Genomic DNA, 23,602 nt, shown 5'->3' on the forward strand with positions numbered 1-23,602 from the left:
ACACGTGGAGGCAGAAAGGAGGGGCAAGGGGAAGATTGATGCCAATACCACCACTGGGGTTCCCACGGGAAAGGCAAGGCGGACCTGGTGAAAGGTTTAGGAGTGGCTCATTTAAATAACTTCCCAGGCTTTGGGCTAGAGTAATGGCACCTAGTTCCCTGGTACCTGGCTCTGGGATGACTCAGGTAGAGGAACACTGGCTCCTCCAGTACAGAGACCAGACAGAGGCGTGCCATCATGGATTGTGAGTTTGCATATGGAATGCATTGCGTTGGCTTTCTGTTGCTGTGACAAAACACCTGAGGAACAATTTAAAAGAAAAAACGTTTTGTTTTGTTCGCCTCATGGGTTCACAGTTTCCTCTCCACAGTCACTTGGCTTCACTGGTTTTATGCCTAGGGTGAGACAGTACCTTATGGCTGAAGTGTGTGGTAGAGGAAGTTACCTTAACGTGACCAGGAAGCAAAGAGGGAAATAGGAAGGAACTGGGGCTCCTATGTCCCTTTCAAGGACACACTGCCAATAACCTAACTTCCTCCCACTAGACCCTGGAACCAAAAGGTTGCACCACCTCCCAGTAGCTCCTCAGACTGGAATCCAGCCTCTGGGGACCCTCTGGATCTAACCTACACAGGCATGCTCCTGGCCGAGTCTCTGTCTAGCCCTGGGCAGGCTGGTCTCCCTGCAGCCAGCAAGGCTTCTGGAAGTGTCAAACCAGCATAATATACAGACGATGTGAAAACCCTTACAGTAGTGTGTGTGTGTGTGTGAGAGAGAGAGAGAGAGAGAGAGAGAGAGAGAGAGAGAGAGAGAGAGAGAGGGAGGGAGAGAGAGAGAGTATGTATGTGTGTGTTGGGTTTAGTTTGTCGTGTGTTAATCTTCTGGGATTTGTTTTAATTTAGAGTGTGAAATAGGGAAAACATTTTTTGCTAAATGGTCTAGCCGATTGTCCTGAACTCCATTATGGAGCAGTTCACCCTTTTTGCTGATTTGAAATGCCACCTTTCTTTCGTACTACATTAATTGGCTTCGAGACTCTCCTCCATTCTCTTGATCTATTGGCCCGTTACTGGATCAATAACAAAAATCACTCCCACAATTACCACTGCCTTATAATTCATTTTGACATTGACAAAATCTCAGGGGTTTCCCCCCAAAATTTGTCAAATATTATTAAATATTTTCTCTCTCCCAAATTAATTTTAGAATCAGTTTTAAAATTCCATGAAAAAGTGATATTGGATTTTCATCAAGAATCATACATGATTTATAAATTCATACTTAATTGTACCTTTAACAAGACTGAACCTTGTTTAAGACAATAAGCACCCTTGCATTTATTCAAGAATAAACGAATATTCAGTTCTTCAGTAAATTTTTTAGTTTTCTTCTTTAATGTGGTGCATATTTATTATACCATTTAGTTCTTGTTATTTTATAGCATTTAAAGCATTGAAAACAAGGAGAGTTTCCAAATTTATTTTTCATTTACTTTATGAATTGAATTGGTTAAAAATCACTTATTTTTGTATTATTCTGCTTAGAGCACCATAACAAAATACCACAGACTGAGATTTCTTTTTTAAAATTTTTTATTTGTTCGTTTTAGTTATACATGACAGTAGAGTATATTTTGATATATACACATGGCATATAACATCCCATTTTTGAAGTTATATTGGTCATGTATTCAGATATGAACATAGCAAAGATATATCTGATTCATTCTACTGTCTTTCCTATTCCCATTCCCCTCTCTCCTTCCACCTTCCCCCATCCATTCCTGTGAACCTCTACTCCCCTCCCCCTATTGTGGGTTAGCATCCTCTTATCAAAGGCTTATTTCACTTAGCATGATCGTCTCCAGTTCCATCCATTTACTGGCAAATGCCATCATTTCATTCTTCTTTATGGCTGCGTACTATTCCATTGTGTATATGTACCACATTTTCTTTATCCATTCATCTGTTGAAGGGCACCTAGGTTGGTTCCATAGTTTAGCTATTGTAAGTTAGGTTGCTATAAACATTGATGTGGCTTCATCACTGTCATATGCTGATTTTAAGTCCTTTGGGTATAAAGTGAGGAGTGGGACAGCTGGGTCAGGGGGTGGTTCCATTCCAGTTTTTCTAAGGAATCTCCATACTGCTTTCCAGAGTGGTTGCACCAATTTGCAGTCCTGCCAGCAATGTACGCGTGTATCTTTTTCCCCACATCCCCGCCAACATTTATAGTTTCTTGTATTCTTGATAATTGTCATTCTGGCTAGAATGAGATGGAATCTCAGTGTAGTTTTAATTTTCATTCTGAGGTTTATTTTCTCACGGCAGAAATTTATTTTCTACTTCTCTGGAGGCTGCAGGTCTATGGTCAAAGAGCCAGAGGGTTGGTTTCCGGCAAGGTCTCTCTTCTTGGCTTGCAGACAGAATCCTTCCTCACTGTGTCCTCTGGATCCTTTCCTCTGTGCACAAGCCAGGAGAGAGACAGAGCTCTGGGGTCTCTTACTGTTCTTAGAAGGCCCCCAGTCCTCTTTAGTTAGAGTCTATTCTTAAGACCTCATTTAACCTCAGTTGCCTCTTTGAAAGCCCTGTCTTTAAATACAGTCACATTAGGGTATAGGACTTTAACCTACAGATTCTCTGGGGACACAGCATGGTCCTACCGATGTTTTTGAATAGTAAGAATGCAGATTTTTTCCTTATATTTTTCCTCTTCTGAATTAACATTAAAAATAAAACTTTTATTTTTGTCCTGAATAGCCAAGAAATAATGTGGACAAAATGTAAAGGAAGCCTAAGTTTGATACAAATTGAAGTTGTCACAGATATTTTATTTGAAAAAAAAAAATGTGTGTTTGTATATACAACAGCAGTTAGTGGTGGACCTAGACCAGATGTTCAAGAAGAACTTGATTAATAACCTACTAGAACTACCACAATAACTTTGCCGTTATGTGTGTCATCTAAAATGTCTGAAGTAGGGGCTGGGGATGTGGCTCAAGCGGTAGCGCGCTTGCCTGGCATGCATGCGGCCCGGGTTCGATCCTCAGCACCACATACCAACAAAGATGTTGTGTCTGCCGAGAACTAAAAAATAAATATTAAAAATTCTCTCTCTCTCTCTCTCTCTCTCTCTCTCTCTCTCTCTCTCTCTCTCTCCTCTCTCACTCTATTTAAAAAAAAAAAAAATGTCTGAAGTAATTGTGTTTGGTATCACATAGGTAAGTGATTCACGTTCCAAAAGCAGTCATTCATGTTTTCTTTGGATTCAGTAAAGATCTGCTGGTAGGCGGTGGGTATATTTTAATACAAACGGCAAAATCTCTGGCCTAGGACATAAAGAACTTGGTTGGTTCTCCTTGAAGCTAAGTGCTGAATACTGCAACAAATAGACATCGCTATTTCTTGGTAACTCAAGGAAGTAGGCAAACTATCATGGCTGTAAAATAATTCAAATTTCCCTCTGTGTTATGAATTGAATTTTTTTTCAGAAATATCACATTTTAAATCACAAAGAAATAATCTCTTCTGAGCAACTGTCACCTGAAATTATTTTTTAAAAGTTCATTGATTTAAAAAAAAAATTATAAAACATGACTTAGGTAAAGTAAACTAACTTAAAAATGACCAAAAAAAAAAAGTTTTAAAAAGTGTGTGTGTGTGCACATGCATACAAACACACATAATATTAACGTGTTTGAGGCACTAAAAGCTTTCAACAGTTTTTACTTACCCCCTAGTCTCAAAATGGGCAAAAATTAGAGGTGGGCCTACCTGGGGGGGGTACTATCTCATGTGTGCTATATATATGTTACTATTTTTGCAAGATATAGAAGAGTTCATTTTCCTTCCTTCTGTCCTATATCTAACCCTAAGGAAACTTAAAACAACACAAAATTTTTAACTAAAATCTTTACAGATGTGACTGGGCCCAGGCATCTCTGAGTTCAAATTCCTGCTCTTCTCCTTGAGAAATGCTTAAAACAGATCCCAATATGGAGGAACTCAGTGGACGGGGTAATTTTATTTTTATTATTATGAAATAACAACATCACCAGGCTTTCTTGAATACCGGCAATTATAAATATTTAACTTGTTCGTAGAAACCAATAGGGGAAAAAACCTTAAAGAGGCAAATTTCTAACTGTGATTGAAAGGACAACAGAACTCTAACTGAACTTTTGGCTTCTTAAAATATGACATCCAAGACTCCAAATGTCGTCCTCCTTGGGTGCACCAAAGGATACAAAATGCCCTTTGTTAGTGGTGGAAAATCAACTCCTTCCTAGGAAGTAAGATTTCAGCATGCACGAGCTTGTAGATTTATGTCCATTTCTTTGATTAAAAAAAAAATAGAGAAAATGCACTTCCTTCAGAAGTGCTCCTCAGGCCATTATAGCCTAACAATTATGACTCTCCACTTTTTATTTTTATTGCTGGTTGGAAAAGATGACGCTCTACAATGCTTACACCAGGAGGATATTATTCTACAAATAAGGGCCCAGCGTGACATCTATGAGGAAGTCAGGGTCCTCCTGCGTCAAAGCTGATCGGTGCTCAGCCAATGGGCTCCAGGATATTGCCAGTAAAGGCACCTACTGACTGGGCTGGGCAGACACGGGGCGGGGGTGGCCTGCGCCTGGGGAACTTGGAGAGATGCTGGCCCCTTGTCCTAGCAACACAGGTCTGTGGCCAGCAGAGCGAAGCCAGGCGGTCAAGATGCCTCGTCTTCTTCCCCAGTTCCTTCCTGTCTTGGCTGTCTACTGCTTCTGCATGCTGCAGATCCCTGCCTCAGGTAAGGGGACCACCGGCGGGCTCACCGGGCCTCTCAGCCACACTGAGACTGACCTGGACCCTCAGGGCACTTCAGGAGGGGGTCAAGTTTCACTCCTCCACCTACTACCCCTCTTCCTGCCCTCCTGCTTTCTGGCGATCCTTGGTACGGTCCTTGGCTCGGCTTATTTCTGACCCTTTAAGGGAGAGTGGACAAGGGGAGATGCCGCCGCCTGTCACCGAAGGAGCGAAGGAGCGGGACTGTGCGTCCACAGCTCCTACCCCAGAGGGGTCCTGCTGAGATTGGAGTGTGAGGGGTGAGGCCTGGCCCTATATGGCTTGGGGAAGACCCCGCTTAGCGCTTTGTGGTCCTGGAATTCTTAAGACACAAGAACCGAGGGGGTGACCCTGAGTTTGAGTCCCAAAGACTGGGAATGGTCCGGCGGCTGGAGAGGGGTCGGGGAAGAGCGCGCACAGGAGCGGGGGAAAAAAGGAATCTTTTCAAAGCCTTTCCCGGGGCAGGTCCCCCGAGCCGACCCATTGCAGAGCTGAAGCCCGGGCCCAGCGTCTGTCTGGCGCGGGTCGCTGTCCGAGGTGCTGGCCCCGCGCGGGCGCCTCTCACCAACTTGAACTGAGAGCAGTTTGCCTCGGTGTTTGTCCTCCTTTTAAAGAGTGCATCCTGGTGGCACACCATAGTGGGTTCGTTGATGCGGATTCGATCCCGTACTTGCATGATTTGGTCAGTTTCATGGCCCATACCTCCCCTTCCTCCTCCCTTCCCTGGCCCACGTCTACTGTTCTCTCTTCCATTTTCATGAAATCGACACCCCCTGACTTCATGAAACCCCACCCTGCGCCTCTCTAGCTTCCACAAGCCAGAGGATATACGACCCTCGGCTTTCTGAGGCTGCCTTATTTGGCTTAACCTAATGCTCTCTAATTCTATCCATTTTTTTCCAGCAAATGCCATAGTTGCATTCTTCTTCAGGGTTGAATAAAACTCCATCGGGTGTAGATACCACATTTCCTTGAGCCGTTGATGGACGCCTAGCGTGGTCCCATAACGTGGCTATTGTGAACGGTGCTGCTATAAAGACATGTCCCTGTAGCATGCTGGCTTTAATTCTCTTGGACAAATACTGAGGACAGGTATATGGTGAGAACCAGTGCATTTGTAGGGAACCAGCGGAGGGGTCAGGGTTTGTATCCCTAATGCATTATCAGCATCTCCAAGTAATTTTCCATAGGATGCAGGGAAGTGTGTTGTGGCAGGAAATCTATGGTAGGAAACATAGACGATGGCAAAATTTTAGATTTTTTTTCCCATTCGAATTTTGATTTAGAGGAGTAGAAAATACTTACAAATCTATTCAAAGAGAAAACATATTCCAAACAGCAGTGTGCTTGTTTTTCCATGCCCCATTTTTAAATCACAAAACGTGGGCATTGCAAGGAACCATGGAGATCATCAGATCTGACATCACCCAGAGTGTAGGTTTCCACTCTGCAGTTCCCCTGCAAAGGTCTTTTAGATTCTATTTGATTTCTTTCAGTGACCTCCAACTCACTGCCACCCTAAGACAGCCAGCTGCTGTGTCTTCTGTGCTGCAGTAGAATCCTGTTTATATTACCCTGTTGAAAATCCCTTGGAAATTTGTGATCACCTTTTTTTTTTTGTTTGTTTTTTGTACCAGGTCTGAACCCAGGGGCACTCCACCACTGAGCCACATCCCCAGTCCTATTTTGTATTTTATTTGGAGACAGGATCTCACCAAGTTGCTTAGTGCCTCACTTTTGCTAAGGCTGGCTTTGAACTTGTGATCCTCCTGCCTCAGCCTCCTGAGCTGCTGGTATTACAGGTGTGTGCAGGCAGGTGCCACTGTCCCTGGCGATCTTTATCTTCTCATTAATACAAACCAATCTCAATAAATTCTTACAATATCGGTTTCCATCACTTTGCATTGTTGAATCATTGCCATCATTGAAAATTTCTTTACATTGAGCTGAAATGTGATCACATGTAACTTCTAACCTTGAGCTCTATTTCTGTTCTTTGGTAATATATAAAATAAGTCTATGATTTCCTACTTATGGCAGTTCTCAAAATAGTTGAAGGCAGCTAATATACACATTTTAATTTTTCTCTTTCCAGAGAAATTTATAATTAGTTACTTTACTTAAACTCTACCTTATAGTCTCTCATTTCAAGCCAGACTATTACTTTTCAAGGCTTAAACACTATTATTTAAATATAACATAAGATGGCCTTCGATTTCTCTTGACTAATAGATTGCAGGAAGCAAAATACCATATAGTCTTTTTTTTTAAAAAAATGCAAACTGCTCTTGGGAGTAAATTCCCTGTCCCACATTTTAGAAAAATCCAAACTTGAGGTTTGATATGTAGCCATTGAATTTCACCTGGTTGGTTTTGACCTGCCCGGTTGATTCTTTCCACTGCAGTATTAGTTTTTCCTCCGCGTTTCCTATCACATGCAAATAGGAAGACATTTTCATTTAAGTCAGTAAAAGTCGGATGGAGTCCAGCTGCATGCTGGCCCCAACTTTTCCCAGAACCCTGGAGGACTTGACCAGGAAGAGACAGGTGTCTGACCTCTCAAAAGTTCCAGGTGAGTCTGAGGTACAGACCCTGCTGACACCATTTTCTGATAGTCTAACTTTATAAGTTTCATCAAAAGATAAACCAGATCGCCAGGCACCTATAATCCCAGCGGCTCAGAGGCTGAGACAGGAGGACTGGGAGTTCAAAGCCAGCCTTAGTGAAAGCAAGGTGCTAAGCAACTTAGTGAGACCCTGTCTCTAAATAAATACAAAATAAGGCTGGAGATGTGGCTCAGTGGCTGAGTGTCCCTGAGTTCAATCTCTGGTACCTCGCCAAGATAAACAGGTCCCCCCTTTCTGATTTGCTAATCTATACTGGGAACTCCTAAAAATTAAAAGCCAAGCTGTTTTAAATTAACATCGTGACAAATCTCAGGTGGCTAGTGGTAAGTAGACCTGTGTTTTCTTGAAAATCCTCTTAACAACATTGTATCACATCTTACCTTCCCAATGACCCCATTGTATGGTTCTTTGAGGGTTTACTGTTTCAATAAAATCTCGGTTTGTTTTTCATGGCAAAGGCATAAAAATAAGTGCTGTGACCTCTTTTCTCTAATTGATGTTTTTATGATTTCTCATCCTAGGAGTTTCTCAACCTTCAGTGGAGCCTCCAGATGGTTTGAACACTGTGCAGCTTGAGGTACGCTATTGTTAGTACAGTGAGATTTTTATGTCGTCTGGGTCTCGAAAATATCATGTGGATCATGTTCACTTAAATTCATTTTAAGGTCAGATTTTGTGTTGCAGCAAGAACTCACTGCTGCTGTTTCCATGGTCCCATTTAAGGCATGCGGACGGTTGGGTTGAAATCCGCTGCCATTGTAGAAGAAAATCATCCTGTGTTCATAAGTGGAATTTTAGAATTTTAAATATGTTCTAATAGAATTTTATTGACCAAGAAATTCATTCTTTGATTTGTTTCCCTCATTTTGCTCTAGAGGCTGGTATATTGTCTGAATCAGCGGGCAGCTCTCTTTAACCAACCTAAGGTTAAAAAAAAAAAAAAGCTAATATAAGCTTGATAGTGAGAGTTCTTAAAAAGTGCATGATCTTACATTGATCTTACATGACAATTTATATCTTCAATAAATACCTTATTTTGCTACCTTCAGGAGAATGCTGTGTGTGTGTTTAGGTGTGTATGTTTGTGTGTGTAAGGATATGGTTTTAGGAAATATCAAATTTTTCTCTTCAATATAAACTACCATAAAATTATTTAAAATATATAAACCATATCCTTACACAAACATACACACCTAAATTATTAGTAATTCATGTGCAATCTTACAATTATCATAACCACATCTAATAAAATTAATCACATATCATGATTCATTATAAATTGGATCTAATAGTAACTCCAAATAATACATCTTATGTAAAGGATCTAATAGTAACTCCAATAAAAATAGATCAATGGATAAAAAGTAAATGTTGATTTAATCAAAAGTTCAAAAGGGAAATTGTGAGTCTCAGCCTGGTTCATCTTTCCTCACCTGGAGCCGCATCTCTGGCTTCCTCACCGCCCACCTCCAACACACCATGCTCCAGCCACAGCCAGCGTCTCACGAGTCCTCGGGTTCACCAGACCCTCAATGTCTTTGCACAGTGTTTCCCTTCACCAGGGATGCCTTTGTCTCCTTCACAGCTGCAGTTAGGAGCCCAGACTCTAAAACCAACTACCTGGGCTTGACGCCTAGCTCTGTTCAAACTTGGGGTTTTCTTAACCATTCTGTGCCTCAGTTTCCTCATCTGTAATATGGACATAATGGTTGCACCGGCACCGTGTTGTGCGGGTCAGTTGCTCTAACGTATGTGAAGTGCTTTCAACAGTGACCGGAACATGAAACACGGTAACTTACCATTAAGTGGTTACCATTGTCTTTTTTAAGTTGTTTTGTGATATTGGGATTGGACTCAGGAGAACTCTACAACTGAGCTACACCCTGTCCCCCCTGCCCCTTTTTTTTTGGTACCAGGGATGAACCCAGGGGTGCTTAACCACTGAGCAACATCCCCAGCCCCTTTTAATTTTTTTTTTAAATTTAGAGATAGGCTCTGGCTAAATTGCTTAAGGCCTTGTGAAATTGGTGAGGCTGACTTTGAACCTCCGGTCTAGGCCACCCAAGCCACTGGGATTACAGGCGTGTCCCGCCACACCTGGCCCTTTGTATTTTTTAATTTTGAGACAAGGTATCACTCATTTGTCCTCAGAATTGCAATCCCCCCACCTTGGCTTCCAGAGTTGCTGGGATCACAGGCACATGCCACAGTGCCTGGCAGCACCGTGGCCTCTTGATGCAAGTGATTCTCGTTCTTCAAGACTCAACTATCACTTACTCGTCCAACTCCACGAATGATCCCGCCTGTTTCTTCTTGGTTCCAGGTTGTCATTAGCAATACGTGGAGACGGTTGTCGTGACCGTCCTTGTAGCCTTGGTTCCTGGAGCCAAAATCCAAGGAGAGAACTCGGAGTTCTCCATGTCCTTGGTGCTGCCTCCCCTCCCGCCCTTAGTAAGGGGGCTCCTTATCCCACACACAAGGCCGTGAGGGTCTTCCCTGCCAAAGCAGAGGCTGTGGGGTTGCGCTACCCACAGCATTAAACTGGGTGGTGGGGTCCCTAAGTGCAAGGCCCCCTTGGAATGACTTTCCTTCTAGCATCTCCATTTGTCTGCCGTGATCCCACTCGTTGTTTCCGATTACAGAGCGCAAACAAACAAACCAAAGTGCCAATCTTTCCAAGCTATGGAGAGATGGTGGCTCTTCCTGGGCTTGCTGCTGCCCCACGATGTGATCTTCAGCCTTTCACTTCCCTTCCTGGAGCTTGGCTCCCTCAGCTGCCCAAGGGCCACCGGAGTCACTGGGGCTCTGTGTCCTCTGTGCCCGGGCCTGTTCTGTTTTCCAAAAGAAGCCAGGTCTGGGATGCCAGGGAACTTTTATCTGGAGGCGATTCAGAGAGCAGTTACGACATTCTACAAGTAAGGCCACCTACAGACGCTCTTCATGTCTTATGTCGCCACATGGGATTAGATGTTAAGTGGGTAAAAGGGCAAAAGGTAGTTGTGAGCTGAATCCTGCTATTCAGTCAAAAAAGCTATTTATTGAGAGCATGTCACGTGCCAGGGGACAGGGATACATAGTGACCCAAACAAACCAAACCACCTGCTCTCATGAAGTGTGGATTTTAGTTGGGGAAAATGAATGAAAAGATAGGTGAGTAAAATCTTATACATGATTTTTTTTCTTGGAAAAATAAATAATGAAAGGAAGGTACATAGGAAATGTGGGAAGGGATGATTAGAATCAGGAAAACCATTTCATCTTCCTCATTTTTAGCTTGAAAAACAAAAGTAATTGAGTAAAGCTGATGAATATGGAACAAATAAAAATTATTTGTGCACACATGCACATGCATACATGCACACTACTGTGAACAGATACCAACAGGAAGACCAGAAGTGCTGGGCACTTTGGCACACACCTGTAATCCCAATGGCCTGGGAGGCAGAGGCAGGAGAATCACGAGTTCAAAGCCAGCCTCAGCAACAGCAAGGTGCCAAGCAACTCCGTGAGACCCTGTCTCTAAATAAAATACAAGATAGGGCTGGGGATGTGGCTCAGTGGTCGAGTGCCCCTGAGTTCAATCCCTGATACCCCAAACAAACAAACAAACAAAGACCAGAAGCAATAAACAATAAATACTTAAGAAATGGTGGCTATAAGGAAGTAGTGAATTTGCACAGAGCCTCTGCTATTAATAATGCTGGTTAGTTCTATTGGATGTCCGTGCATGTACACCCACTAAGCTCGTGTGCAAGCGTGTACACACACGTGCATGGCTAAGGGAGGGAGAGAATGCATTGCTACTGTCAGCTTGCACCAAAGAATCTCTCCACAAAGTTTGCAGACAGATGTAACTGCACTCACAGAAATAAAATTAGAAGTGTTGTTAACAACTTTAGCTTCTGTCTTGATTGAGGCTTGAGCCGATTCAAGAATGTTTGTGGATAACTCGAATGATGGACACTTTCTGGATCAGTGTATTTAAAGATCGTTCCCAGTAGTGATGTCACAGTAGTCCTCTTCGGCAATTTCATAAAGTATGGATGTGAAAACAGACACCCACGTTTTGCAGACGCCTTCACAGCACACCAGTGAGTCAGATATGCCACGTAGATGCCTGCTAACCTCGTCGACAAGGGCAGGGTGAGGCACTAACAAGGAGTTAAAGATGAAGAGTTGAGCTTTCTGCAAGAAGAGTGAAAATTCATGCAGAAAACTTTTGGAAAACAACAAAAATAGTTGGTTAGTTTAAACCCAACCTAAAAAATTGATTACTAGGATACAACCAGCAGCCTTTACAAAGGCTGCAGATGTGAATTGCTTTCACTGCATAGTCAAGTAATCATCTGGGACTCAATTAGATTCTTTCTTTCATGCATTAGAGAGTAGGTTTTTCCCCTTGAAAGACTGCAAAGGGATCTTGTTTTAAAATGATGATGTATCGCTGGCAACTTTCTTTATTGTAAGATCCTGCACCAACTGTAGTCTTATTAAATTTGTGTAATGGAGGAATTACTTTTTAGATTGCTCTATATTTCATAATGCATGAGTAAATTCATTAAGGTGTATGGGAAAACCCGTCAGTCAAAATCCCTCTCAATTCTCTTTCTAGGATAATCAAGACATATTCAAAAGGGTGAGTAACCTCCGCCCCAGTGACAAGGGTGTGCAGCTGCCACATTTGAGCAAGTGACCCTTGATACTGATATAACTTTTCTTTTCTTATTTAGTTTTTGTTTCACTACTCCAGAACTCAGGAGCCGACATATCCAGTTAAAACCGGGGTCAGTGTTTCAATCATAATCTTCTTCTGTAAAAGTGACTTCTCCACATGCCTTTTTTTTGTATTTTCTGGATTAATATATTTGTGCAGACAAATAGAAAAGCAGGGAACCTCTAGATGCCTTGTAATTAGTGTCTTCCGAGGTGCTCCCCAAGGCTGTAGGGATTGTCTCCGTCCTCCGTGGGAGGGGGATGGTGGGTAGCAGACAGATCTGGAAAGTTAGGCACTATACTACAGAAAAGGAAAAGTAAGAAACAAGTTTTTTTTTTTTTTGTCATGCACATAAAAAGATGTGCAAGAAGAACTTGGTAAGTCCTGTGCTCTGTTTTTATTATTCTAAATTATTTTCTATTTTTAAATTTTGAAAAGTGCTGTGTGGTGTGTAAAGTACGCTTCCTCCAGCAGTGACTCAGGGTGGTGCATCTTGCCGACTGTCAGGGTGTGCATGTGTCATGGGTGGAAGAACCATCAACCACCAACTCTTTCTTTTTCTAAATTTGAGTCAACCCCCGGAGAAGCTCTAGTAGGTGAATTTCTGTGAGCTATGATTTGAGACATACTGGGAAGATCATACACTATAACTTTTAGTTTGGATGCCCTGTTACTGGAAATTCCAAAAAGTCACTTATTTATATATTGAAGCCTTTCCAATCTGCAAGAAGACAGTTTAAAAGGAAAATACGCAGCAAAATGTTCTTTCCTTAAGAGGCAAAGACTCATCAGTATTATAGTTCTAGCAAGTGGGGGTCAGGTAAGGAAGGAGATGTTATCAACAAAGGCCATCGCACCAAGGAGGGAGACGGAAAAATGGAAGGGGAAAGAGAAGCGAGATTTGTAACAATGTTCATTTAAAACAGCCTGGCTTTTAATTTACCAGTAAATCAGGAAAGGGAGAACCTGGTTTATGTTTGGTGGGGAGGGAACCAGGGATGGAACTCAAGGGCACTTGTCCACTGAGCCACATCCCAGCCCTATTTTGTATTTTCTTTAGAGACAGGGTCTCACTGAGTTGCTTAGTGCCTCGCTTTTGCTGAGGCTGGCTTTGAACTCACAGTCCTCCTGCCTCAGCCTCCCTAGCCACTGGGATTACAGGCATGCTCCACAGTGCCCAGAGAAGAGTAACGTTGACTCTAAACCAAAACACCTAGGGAGGATTAATGAGGACTAGATAAGGTCAGGTGCATTCGCTTGGCATGAGGGAGCAGACACAGACAAGAAGTCTAGGAAAATAAGGATGCCCTCCCCCTCCTCCGTGGAACAGGAGAGCCCATCTGGGGAGCAGGAATCTGCCAGGAGCTGCTTCTTTAAGACAACACACTTCATTCCAGTAGCGCAGAGTGCCAGGGTGGATGCAAAGCCTCATTGACCCTCTGGGAATATTCATGACATGTTGGAAGGGAACCCAGCTATCAAAGCAAGCGGTAGGTCTTTATTGAGAACATAAAACATCTGAGGCTTGGCTCTGAAATGGATTTTACTCTGAAAATTAAACCCATTTGTAAGGGAGGTGAGTTAAAAGGAACGCACACAGCCCTAGGCCCTGCAAGTCCCCCTGGGGCTCCCTCATAGCCTCCTGCCTGAACCTCTGTCCCTCTGTCCCTCTGTTGCAGCTGCCTGCTGTGCACCCGCTAATGCGCCTGGCCTCCAAGCTCGCCAGCGGAAAGATGAAGAGATTTCCGCAGCCAGTATGTTCTGAGTTTCTTCTACCATTGTTTTGTGCTGTACAAGTTCATTCAATACCTCGAGAAATGTGGGCCATTGTACTGGGGCTCATTTTTATTCTCTCCTTGAATCTCAGGCTCCTCTGTTGGGGGCATGGGGGAGCTGGGCAGGAGTGTGGCTCCCTTGACCTTGGCCTTCCTTTCTTTTGTAAGAGTAAAAGAAATTGAAGTTAAAGTGTATTGTAAAGTTTCTAAGCTGCAAAGCCTGAGTTAAAATGTAAAGGACCAGGTATTGTTAAGTTCCTATGCTACACCCAAAACCTGAAATTCCTGTAGCTGTTAGGACAATTCCCGGGACTGCTCAGTAGATATTTTCCCTGACCATTTAGTTGTTTAATAACCTAGGACCCTGTGCAGCTTGGCACGTAAGCATTCAGGGCCCAAACCAATCAGTTTAAATGTATCCCCTCCTTAGGATTGACCTATCACTCCCGCCGGACCTGTTTCCGCCAATGACTGTACTAATCATGTTCAGGAATTGTTGTTTGATTTTCTCTTGGTGTATGATGATTTGTTAAAGGGGATGTGACCTATGTAAAGTTCCTGCCCTCCCCAAAAAGTGTACTTAAGCACTGCTCAACCCCTGCTCGGGTCTCTGGGCCACTCTCCCTTGTTGAGTGAGCACAGAGCCCCAGCGCGCTGGGTTCTCAATAAACCCCCTTCTGCGGTTGCATGAGTTGGTCTCTTGGTGGTCTCTTCCTCTGACGTTCTCCGGACCCTTACACTTTAACCCCATGAGATATCTCAAAAGGCCACAAGGACGGGCCCCACGGCCAGCCTGCTCCAGTTCCCTCCTCTCTTCCTCCAGAAGTTGTGCTTTGGCTGTGTGCTGCTTTTCACTTCTGTCTTCCCTCCCAACGTGAAATTGGCCTTGGTAACTCCCATTGCCCCAGCTGCTCTTTTGTCCACGTCTTAGAGTTATTTTTGCAAGTTTAGAAATGATCAGTTCTAGCCTGTTCAAATGATGAATCAAGGTTTTGCTGCATGGTAGGAAAAATAAATTAAAATTTCTTTTGGATACCCTGAGTCCAGGTAGGGTCACCAGCTCACTTTAGTTTACCCAGAACTTTCCTGGTTTTACCTTAAAAGTCCCAAGATTTCCCCTTCTCCCAGGAAACTGCTTAGTTCTTAAAAACATGGTTGTTCTTTTCTTCTTTTCTTTTCTTTTCTTTTCCGTCAGAACTGGGAATGGACCCAAGGGTGATCTATCCCTGAGCTACATCCACACTCTTTCTTATTTATTTATTTATACCAGGGAGATTGAACCCAGGGGTGCTTAATCACTGAGCCATATCCCCAAACCGTTTTTCTTTTTAATTTGTATTTTGAGACAATTGCTGAGGCTGACTTTGAATGCATTATCCTCCTGCCTCAGCCACCCCGAGTTGCTGGGATGACAGGCATGTGCCAATCATGCTGGGCTTATCCTAGTTGTTCATCTTAAGCACAGGAACAGTTGATCTCTTCCCCTGCTGACCACATGCAAGCTCTAAGGTCTTCTCTGTCTCAGCCCTTGCATCAGGCTCGTAAGCAAAGAGCAAGCTGAAGATGCTAAAATGGCTTGTCATTGAAAATCTGTCTAAACTTGGCAGGGTGCCCTGGTGCACTCCAGTAATCCCAGTGTCCTCGGAGGCTGAGACCACGTGGGAAGATTGCAAATTTGAGGCCAGCCTCAGCAACTTAAGGAGAGCCTGTCCCCAAAATAAAAAGAGCTGGGGATGTAGCTCGGTGGCAAAGAGTCCCTGGGTGCAATCTCTAGTGCCATAAAACATTTTTTGTTTTTGGTCTAAACCCAGGAATCCATTTCATATTTGGAATTTTTAGGAGGTGCAAGAAAATTAAATACACCTGGACAGAAAAAGTAACTCAAGTCAAGTAAACAAGCTTGGCTTCTGAGCAGGAACTTGCGTTTGGCCACAAGGTTAGCCATTCCCTCCAGTTGCTTTTTTGCACCTGTCTTCCAGCTACCTTGGAATGAGGCCGGGGAGGAGCAGGCTCACAGCCAGATAGCTGCAGGTCATGGACGAGGTTCCTGGGGAATTAACTAATGCCTCCTTTTTTTTTTTTTTTTTTTTTTTTTTTTTTTTAAAGAGAGAGTGAGAGAGGAGAGGGAGAGAGAGAGAGAGAGAGAGAGAGAGAATTTTTAATCTTTATTTTTTAGTTCTCGGCGGACACAACATCTTTGTTGGTATGTGGTGCTGAGGATCGAACCCGGGCCGCACGCATGCCAGGCGAGCGCGCTACCGCTTGAGCCACATCCCCAGCCCCTAATGCCTCCTTTCCTTGCAGGATCTGGGGGCTGCCTCCGTGGACTTTACCAAGAAGGTATGTGAGCTCTAGAGACAACACAACCCCCAAAGACTCCAGAGAGAGGGACAGGGAAATGCTTAGAGCCAAAAGCCCTTCTAGAACCTTCTGGGAAGAACCATCTCATGATAGTTACCCTGAACATGTTCCCTGGGCACTGATATTGGGGTTTCCTTGGGTCCGACCTGGGGCAGAATCCCAGGGAGATAGGGGAAATGCCTCTGGCTTCGATTATTGATTATTTCGTCTCCAATCCTGCAAAGAGTCACATGGGGCCAGCTGACCTTGAAGACCCGCTCTCTGACTCATCGACCCATGTGACATCGTGCACACTTGGGGAGAGGTAGTCAGTGGCACCAACTCCACGCACCAGTGATTTCAACCTTGACCTTGCACCAGATTCACCTGGTTGAAATATAGATGGCTGGGCCCCACCCCACAGAGTCAGTAGGTCTGGAGTTGGGTCTGAGGATTTGCCTTTCTAGTGAATTTCCAGGTGTCACTATGCTGTTGGTCTGGGACCATTCTTTTAGGAAAGGGTCTCCATAAACGTATTTGAAGGACCTTTGATGCAATGTGGCTGCATAACAGTTTATGTTTTGTGTTGCAGGATCCCATTGCCACCTTGGGACGGCCATTTTTCCTTTTCAGGGTATAAGAGACTTTCTCGTTTCTGTCTTCTAACCCCCATCCACTGTCGCCATCCCTCTTTGGGTGTTACACCCAGGCAGGCATGGCCTTGATCCTGTGGTGAGCTGGTGTCTAGTTGTGGGAACTCTCTTTTCTGAATTTAGGTATTGCCCACGTCCTGTGTGCGTGAGGGAAAGGGCTTCCCTTGGGTGGGTTGGGCTGGCTGAGCCATAACAGCGGAGGAAAGTAGCCCAACGAAGTAACCACAGAACACAGAAAGTCGTTTCAAAGAGGGGGCATCGACAGGCAAAGCTGACCAGACAGGTCCAGCTTCTAAGAAAGAAAGGGGTCTGTTTTTGCCCTATTGATATCAGAACACACCAAAGGCTTTCTACAGAAAGTTCTTCACCAAGACAAGACACAGGCAGGGGCAGGCAGGCTGTTCCGTTCCTAGCAGGTCATGGCCATCTCCAGTGCCGCATGAGACCTCGAAGCAGAACCGAGAGGAAGTTCGCTTGCATTTGGGTGGTCTATCCTGGCGGGACTGCCCTGGGAAGTGCCCAGTACCGGATCTACCCTGTCACTGGCTACGATGCTGAAAGAGGTCCTCTGTCACGGATGGCTTCCCACATTCAGGGTGTGTCTCAATCAAAACCTCCTTCCCACTTGGAAAGGACCAACCGGACATAAGCGGAGAACACCAAGTTCCAGGAGTCTGGGAAGTGGAGAGAGAGGTTCTCTTGACGGACAGTCACAGGCAAACCAGGGTCCATATTCCTCAGCAGTAGTGTCCAGGACAGGTGGCCAGACACTTGTCCCTCTTCCTTCCCAGGTGACACAGAGGCTCTGGCCAAGGTCCCAGAGTCTTGGTTTTTGATTGGCCATTCACCACTGTGCGCTACCCCCTGGGTCCTCGGTGTTCGTGTCAGATTGTAGGCAAATCCCACTAGATGCTCTCTGTGAGCCATGGGTGCTGAGAGGTTCCCTGCAGAATCCACGGCTGGAAGCTGCTGCCCTCGACCCTGATGGAGGTCTGCAAGGCCCCAGCTCATCGGGGGTCTCAGAGGCCCCCGGGAACCCCCTCTTTCCCCAACTTGTTTGACCAAGGCAGCTCCTCCCCCCCCTCCTCCCCATTGCAAGCCCATGTGCGCTTTTTTTGGTTCGTGTGACCTCTTAATGCACTGTTCTCTAGAAGAGATTTGAGGAGGGGCAGACCTCCACGGTCCCTCCAGACTGAGAAGTCCTGAGTGTGGTTTGGGGTCCTCCCACCCCCTGAGCAAAGGCTCTGGGGGGAGGGTGGGAGAGGGTAATATCAGGGTTCCAGGGGCAGCGGGAGTCCTGTGTGCTGCTCCAGAGGACCTGGGAGGGCTCACCAGGTGAGTCCAAGGTCAGGGAGGAAAATCCCAAGGAGGAGAGCAAGTCCTCTGGGCTCAACAGAGACAGGATTGCACCAAAACACCAGCCAGTGCCCGGCAGCTGCGGCTCAGTACCTGTAAATGGATCCTTTGCTTTTCCCCCCTGCAGTCGAGGAATGGAAGGAACCTTGAAGACAAGGCTCAGTCGGTGGACCCAGGTCAGCCTCCCTGCAGCTGTTATGATGGGTCAGGGGGTGGGGCGGCTGGGAGGGGCTGGCGAGGCCCCAGACACAACATTGTCCAAAGCCAGGACTCTGCCCCCTCCCTCTTGTCAGCATCATGGAGCCCCAGACCCACCTGGCAGGAGCAGGCTCTTCAGCCACCGTCACAGCCTTCACTTCGTGCCTGGTGCTTGGTTCTCCAGGGGAACACCAAGGAGCCCCTGGAGGGGCCCAGGCTCCCTATGGCCGGGTCCTTTCTGAACAGCCAGGCAAGGCTGTTCCCTCTATTCACTGGGGTCCTGAGACCCAGAATTTAAATCTGGGCAGAGTCCTTGGCCTGCATCAGGGCCCCTCTAGGCCTCCCGTCTCCCCCAAGGATGTGGTGAACATGTGGGCCTTGTCCTGAGGCTGCCTCCCAGCCCTCCTGGGCTGCGGCCAGTCTCAGGACCGCAGCAGGCAGCCCCAGAGGCCTGAGGATGCTGTCCCTATGCTAGGAGACAGAATGACCCAGCAAAAGCAAGCAGAAGGTGTTCCCTGAGGCTGCAGAACTTCTACAGACATAACAGCCTAATTAGACACAGCAAAGCACATCTCACAAGTACCGATTATGGGGAAACCCATCCAAACATTTATGACACGTCCAGCGGATATGTAATTGTAAAATATGCTTTTAATAACTTGCCCATGGGTCTTGACTTGACTCCAAGAAGGATTTGACCCAAACTGTACATTTTCCTTTTGTTTTTTCAGGATTCAAAGGCAAAGGAAAAACTGGATCCAAGGAGGCCAGGCCGTGAATACTTCTTTCTGTGAACAATACATAAAGACATTTCTGTTGCTCTGTGATCACTGGACTATTTAGTTGTGTAAAAATAAACTAACTCTAATAGCCATTTTCATTTCCTATTGGAAAGTTTTAGGGAGCTGCCAGAGTTAGTAAATGATGATTTTTTTTTTTTATAACTTACCAATTCTGATGTGGAGTTAGCATGCCCGGGCAGGCTCAGGATAGGCCGGCTGCCTTCAGATCCTGAGTCTGCTTTTCAGCGGGAAGACCTGGGTGTGATGCATTTCCAGTGTTGGGACAAGTGAGTCCATGTCACTTGTCTCTGTTACTTTGGTTGGGTGTCTGCACAGTGGATCATGGAGGCAGCATGTGGAAGAGGCCCCTTCACCTTGTGCTGGCCAGGAAGCACAGAGGGGAAGGGGCCAGGGCCCCAAGATGCCCTTCAAGGGCGTGTCCCCAGTGACCTAACTTCTCACGTGGCTCTACCTCCTAAAGTCCTACCACCTCCCCTGGTCTGGGACCAAGCCTTCAACAGGCAGATGTTTGGGAGCCACTTAAGATCCAAACTGTAGCACCTGAGTAGGTGATTTCCTGTCCCTGTGCCTCAGTTTCCTACATAGTAAAATGGGGTTGGTAAGAAGAACATGTTCTTCAGATAGTTTTTGTGAGGACTAAGGAGATGGTCCACGGAAAGGGCTTGGCATGGTAGTTCACAGTGAGTAATCAGTAAGTCTTCTTTTGCTGGGTGCAGTGGTGTATGGTTGTGATCCCAGTGGCTTGAGAGGCTGAGGCAGGAGGATCGTGAGTTCAAAGCCAGCCTCAGCAAAAATGAGGTGCTAAGCAATTCAGTGAGACCCTGTCTCTAAAGAAAATACAAAATAGGCCTAAGGATGTGGCTCAGTGGTTGAGTGCCCCTGAGTTCAACGCCCAGTACCCCCCAAAAAAGTGTTGTTTTAATGACACAAAGTATATATATTGGTGTGTGTGTGGTAGGTACTGGGGATTGAACTCGGGGACCTGTGCATGCGAAGCAGGCACTCTACCAACCGAGCTATATGCCCAGTCTGAGAGCTGGTTCTTTATTACTGATAGCAGGTGGTTGAGGCATGTCACCTCCAGACTATTCAAGAAACCTTCAGGTCTTTATTTCTCGGGTTCTTCCTTTGTAACTATTCCCAAGATCCTTCTCAGGAGTAGACGATGATGCAGAAGATACATGCACAATGCAAAGAGGGGCCCTGACAACCATACCGCACACTCCCTTGAACTTCTCGATGCTCCCAGGTTCTGCTTGAGCTGCAGCTAACTCAGCCTCCCATGTCCTTGCCAGGGCTAGCAGAGCACCTTTGTGTGACATGCTGCCAAGGCCAGTCTTCACAAACCATCCAAGGACTCGGAGGTTAACCAAGGACAGTAGTCGCTCCTCCCACCTGAGCCCCTGCATCCTCTTTGCTGAGCCAGTAATAATAAATCCCATCTCGAGGGACCAGTGCCACTGGCCAGAGGCCTTCCGAATGCCTGCCATGAGGATGATGGCTAAGGGGGTGGGGGTGAGCAGAGAGGGCCACTGTTTCTAAGTGACACTGTCTGAGCTTAAAACTCTCCCTTTGCCAAATGTGTGTGTGAGGAGGAGGAGGAAGAGAGGCTTTGCCTCCTCCCCAGCCAGTGCTCAGCAAAGCCCTACCCATACCCCAAAATCCAGAGACGATTAGACCGTGACTGACACCTTCCTCCTGCGGGACCTGGTCCTCCCTGTGTGAAGTGCTGGAATGCTTTTGGCTTGGTTTCCTATGAAAAGGAGCAACATGAGGTCACTCTATTTGAGTGTCCTTTCTAATAAGTTTGAGCCCAGGGCGTGGTGGCAGCTGCTGGATGGAAGGTGGCCATGTGCTCAGCACTGGCAGCCACATTACCTGGGGGGGGGGGACAAACTTCAGCTCATGGCACAGGGCTACCACAGCCCTCACAAGACCATAAGCCTCTGACTACATGAGCCTTATGAAAAGGGAGTCAAGAGCAGGCCCAGGACATGAGGGCTCACAGTGCAGACTTGGTACCAAAGCCGTCACCAGGGCTTTGGTGGTGCACGCCTGTCATCCCAGCCGCCATGAAAGGGACTCTGAGAACCTGAGAATGGGCAGAGGCCTCCGAGGAAAATAGCCCAGAAAGACCAAGGGACTTGCCCATGCTGCTCAGACAGAGCCCGGGTCTTTTATTTAACAGCCTAAACAGCTGTCTTCATTCTGATGTTACTCAGAATGTTCCCCTGTAGGAGTTTTCTGGGACTGCCATCAGAAAGTCACAAAATTTGGGACTTCAAACAACACAGATTGAGTCTCTCACAGTCCCAGAGGCCAAGAGTTCAAGGTCAAGGTGCTGGCAGGCTGTGCTCCTCCTGGGTCTCTGTGTCTGCTCCCTTTTCTTCTCTTTGAAAGACACTTGTCATTGCATTTGGAGTCTGCCCTGATTTTAGATGTTGTCCCTCTTAAGTTCCTTAAATAAATGTCCTCAGCAAAGACCCTTTCCCCAAATAAGGTCCCATTCACAGGTTCTGGGTTTAGGACGCTGACACATCTTTTGGAGCCACAGCCCAAGCCATACCCTCAGGGTCATTGAGCTGTTAGTCCTTGGAGTTCTAAGTCCCTTTTTTTGGAGGGGTGGTACCAGGAACTGAACGCAGGGACACTGGATCCCTGAGCCATATCCCCAGCCCTATTTTGTATTTTATTTAGAGACAGGGTCTCACGGAGTTGCTTAGCACCTCCCTGTTGTGGAGACTGGCTTTGAACTCACAATCCCTCCTGCTTCAGCCTCTGGAGCTGCTGGGATGACAGGCGTGCTCCACCAAAGCCCTGGTGACTGACGGCTTTGGTACCAAGTCTGCATTGTGGGCCCTCATGTCCTGGGCCTGCTCTTGACTCCCTTTTCATAAGGCTCATTCAGGATCTCCTAGGTACAAACACTTATTCATTTATTTATTTATCTAACGTTTGAATGCCTGCCAGATGCCAGGTACATAAATCATTTCTTTATATTCTCTATTTTTTCTTTTTCTTTAGGGGGGTGCTGGGGACACCCCACATGGTAGGCAAATGCTCTACCCTGAGCTACACCTTGGGACCTATATTCTGTTTTTGGTGTTTTGCCATCTTGGGGTCTTGCTGACCTTTGCTGGCTGTTTCTCTCAGGGACAGAACATTCCTAGAGAAAGCAAATAATCTGGCCAGGAATATATAATAACAAATAATCTGGCCTTTCATATGCAAACCAGCCATTCCAGAACCCTTCCCAGCTGTCTCTAGATGGGGCTCTTACACTCTCTAATGTTATGCCCCACTCTAATCAGCCCTAGGCCAAGCGCAAGGGGAAAACAGTTCTATGCCCCAGAGTTCCTTGAAACTATTCAAACGAATTAATATGGGGCCTGATTCCCTGCTGACCTGTTCCCCTCCATGGAAACCACAGTAAAGGCTCTCAACCATGTTTTCTTCTTACTCCATATGTCTCCTGACTGACCTTGGTGCTTTTCCAAATGACCCTCATGGCATGGCGGTCCCCCTCCTCTAGGAAACTGTGAGTCTGACAAACTATATATTCAATGCAATTGTCCCCTGATCTGTTGGCCTTGCCATGTCTGCACACTAGTGAAACTTGTATTTTAAACCAAGCCCTGGTTAGGATATGGTCCTGATCATAAGACATGGTCTGGGCTCCCAACCAGGCCAAACCCAAGTAACTTCTGGTGCACGAGTGAGTCTTTCTCCACAATTATCCTCAGAATCATGAACTCCTAGGGTGAGAAGAGACCTTGAAGGCCTTTGTAACTCCAGGGCCATGGCCAGTACAGCTGGGGTCCCCTTGCTGTTGGGGGACTACTTCAACATTTCTGGGGGTAGGGAGATGCTCCCTGCTTCATGGGGCATCCACTCTGTGCCAGAAAAACTGAAAAGCAATGAGACCTTTCCCAGGAACCAACTTGGCATCTAGGGATCACTTTTCTTATTTCTGTGTATTCAAAAATGTGCTGCTTAATAATTCATTCTAGAAATTACACGTAGTAGGGTATTCCTGGACCTTTGAGGAAATCAATGAAACGTGTCTTGATTTGGGGGCATGTTGTACCCTGTAGATAGATGGCTTGGAAGAGATGTTTTGACATATGGGCCTTGGCCACTCCTTGTCCCTAATGTCACATCCTGGAGACTGGCTTTCAACCAGCCTTGACACAACTTTTCAGACTCACCTCATTTGTGGGAAGTTCCCACCTTCTTCAATCTTCTAGTCTGAGGATCCCTTTTGAAAACACCTCAAATAGAGTGAATAGAATTCGGTTCATACAAAT

At 45.7% G+C, this 23,602-nt stretch overlaps 1 protein-coding gene across 2 annotated transcripts; it reads left to right on the forward strand.

The window, feature by feature from the left end:
- Window positions 1–4,226: 4,226 nt before the first annotated feature.
- On the forward strand, window positions 4,227–19,366 carry Nms (neuromedin S). Of its 2 annotated transcripts, XM_040270799.2 has the most exons (9): window positions 4,227–4,794; window positions 7,978–8,033; window positions 12,069–12,092; window positions 12,187–12,240; window positions 13,850–13,924; window positions 16,250–16,285; window positions 16,878–16,919; window positions 18,422–18,470; window positions 19,224–19,366. In XM_040270799.2, exons 1-9 carry the CDS (start codon window positions 4,656–4,658, stop codon window positions 19,268–19,270), a joined length of 522 nt encoding a protein of 173 aa, XP_040126733.1. In that variant the 5' UTR covers window positions 4,227–4,655; the 3' UTR covers window positions 19,271–19,366. The 2 variants fall into 2 exon arrangements, with proteins under 2 accessions (XP_040126733.1, XP_040126735.1); XM_040270801.2 differs by lacking the exons at window positions 12,069–12,092; window positions 12,187–12,240.
- Window positions 19,367–23,602: the final 4,236 nt, after the last annotated feature.

Source organism: Ictidomys tridecemlineatus, chromosome 12 (assembly GCF_052094955.1).
Source record: "Ictidomys tridecemlineatus isolate mIctTri1 chromosome 12, mIctTri1.hap1, whole genome shotgun sequence".
Lineage (NCBI taxonomy): Eukaryota > Metazoa > Chordata > Mammalia > Rodentia > Sciuridae > Ictidomys > Ictidomys tridecemlineatus.

Bases quoted from the DNA above. Each gene is read 5' to 3' on its own strand.
- Nms (XM_040270799.2), top strand. From the start codon at position 4,656: ATGCTGGCCCCTTGTCCTAGCAACACAGGTCTGTGGCCAGCAGAGCGA. The intron at 12,093-12,186 runs GTGAGTAACCTC...TTTCTTATTTAG, and splicing joins ATCAAGACATATTCAAAAGG to TTTTTGTTTCACTACTCCAG. The intron at 13,925-16,249 runs GTATGTTCTGAG...CTTTCCTTGCAG, and splicing joins TGAAGAGATTTCCGCAGCCA to GATCTGGGGGCTGCCTCCGT.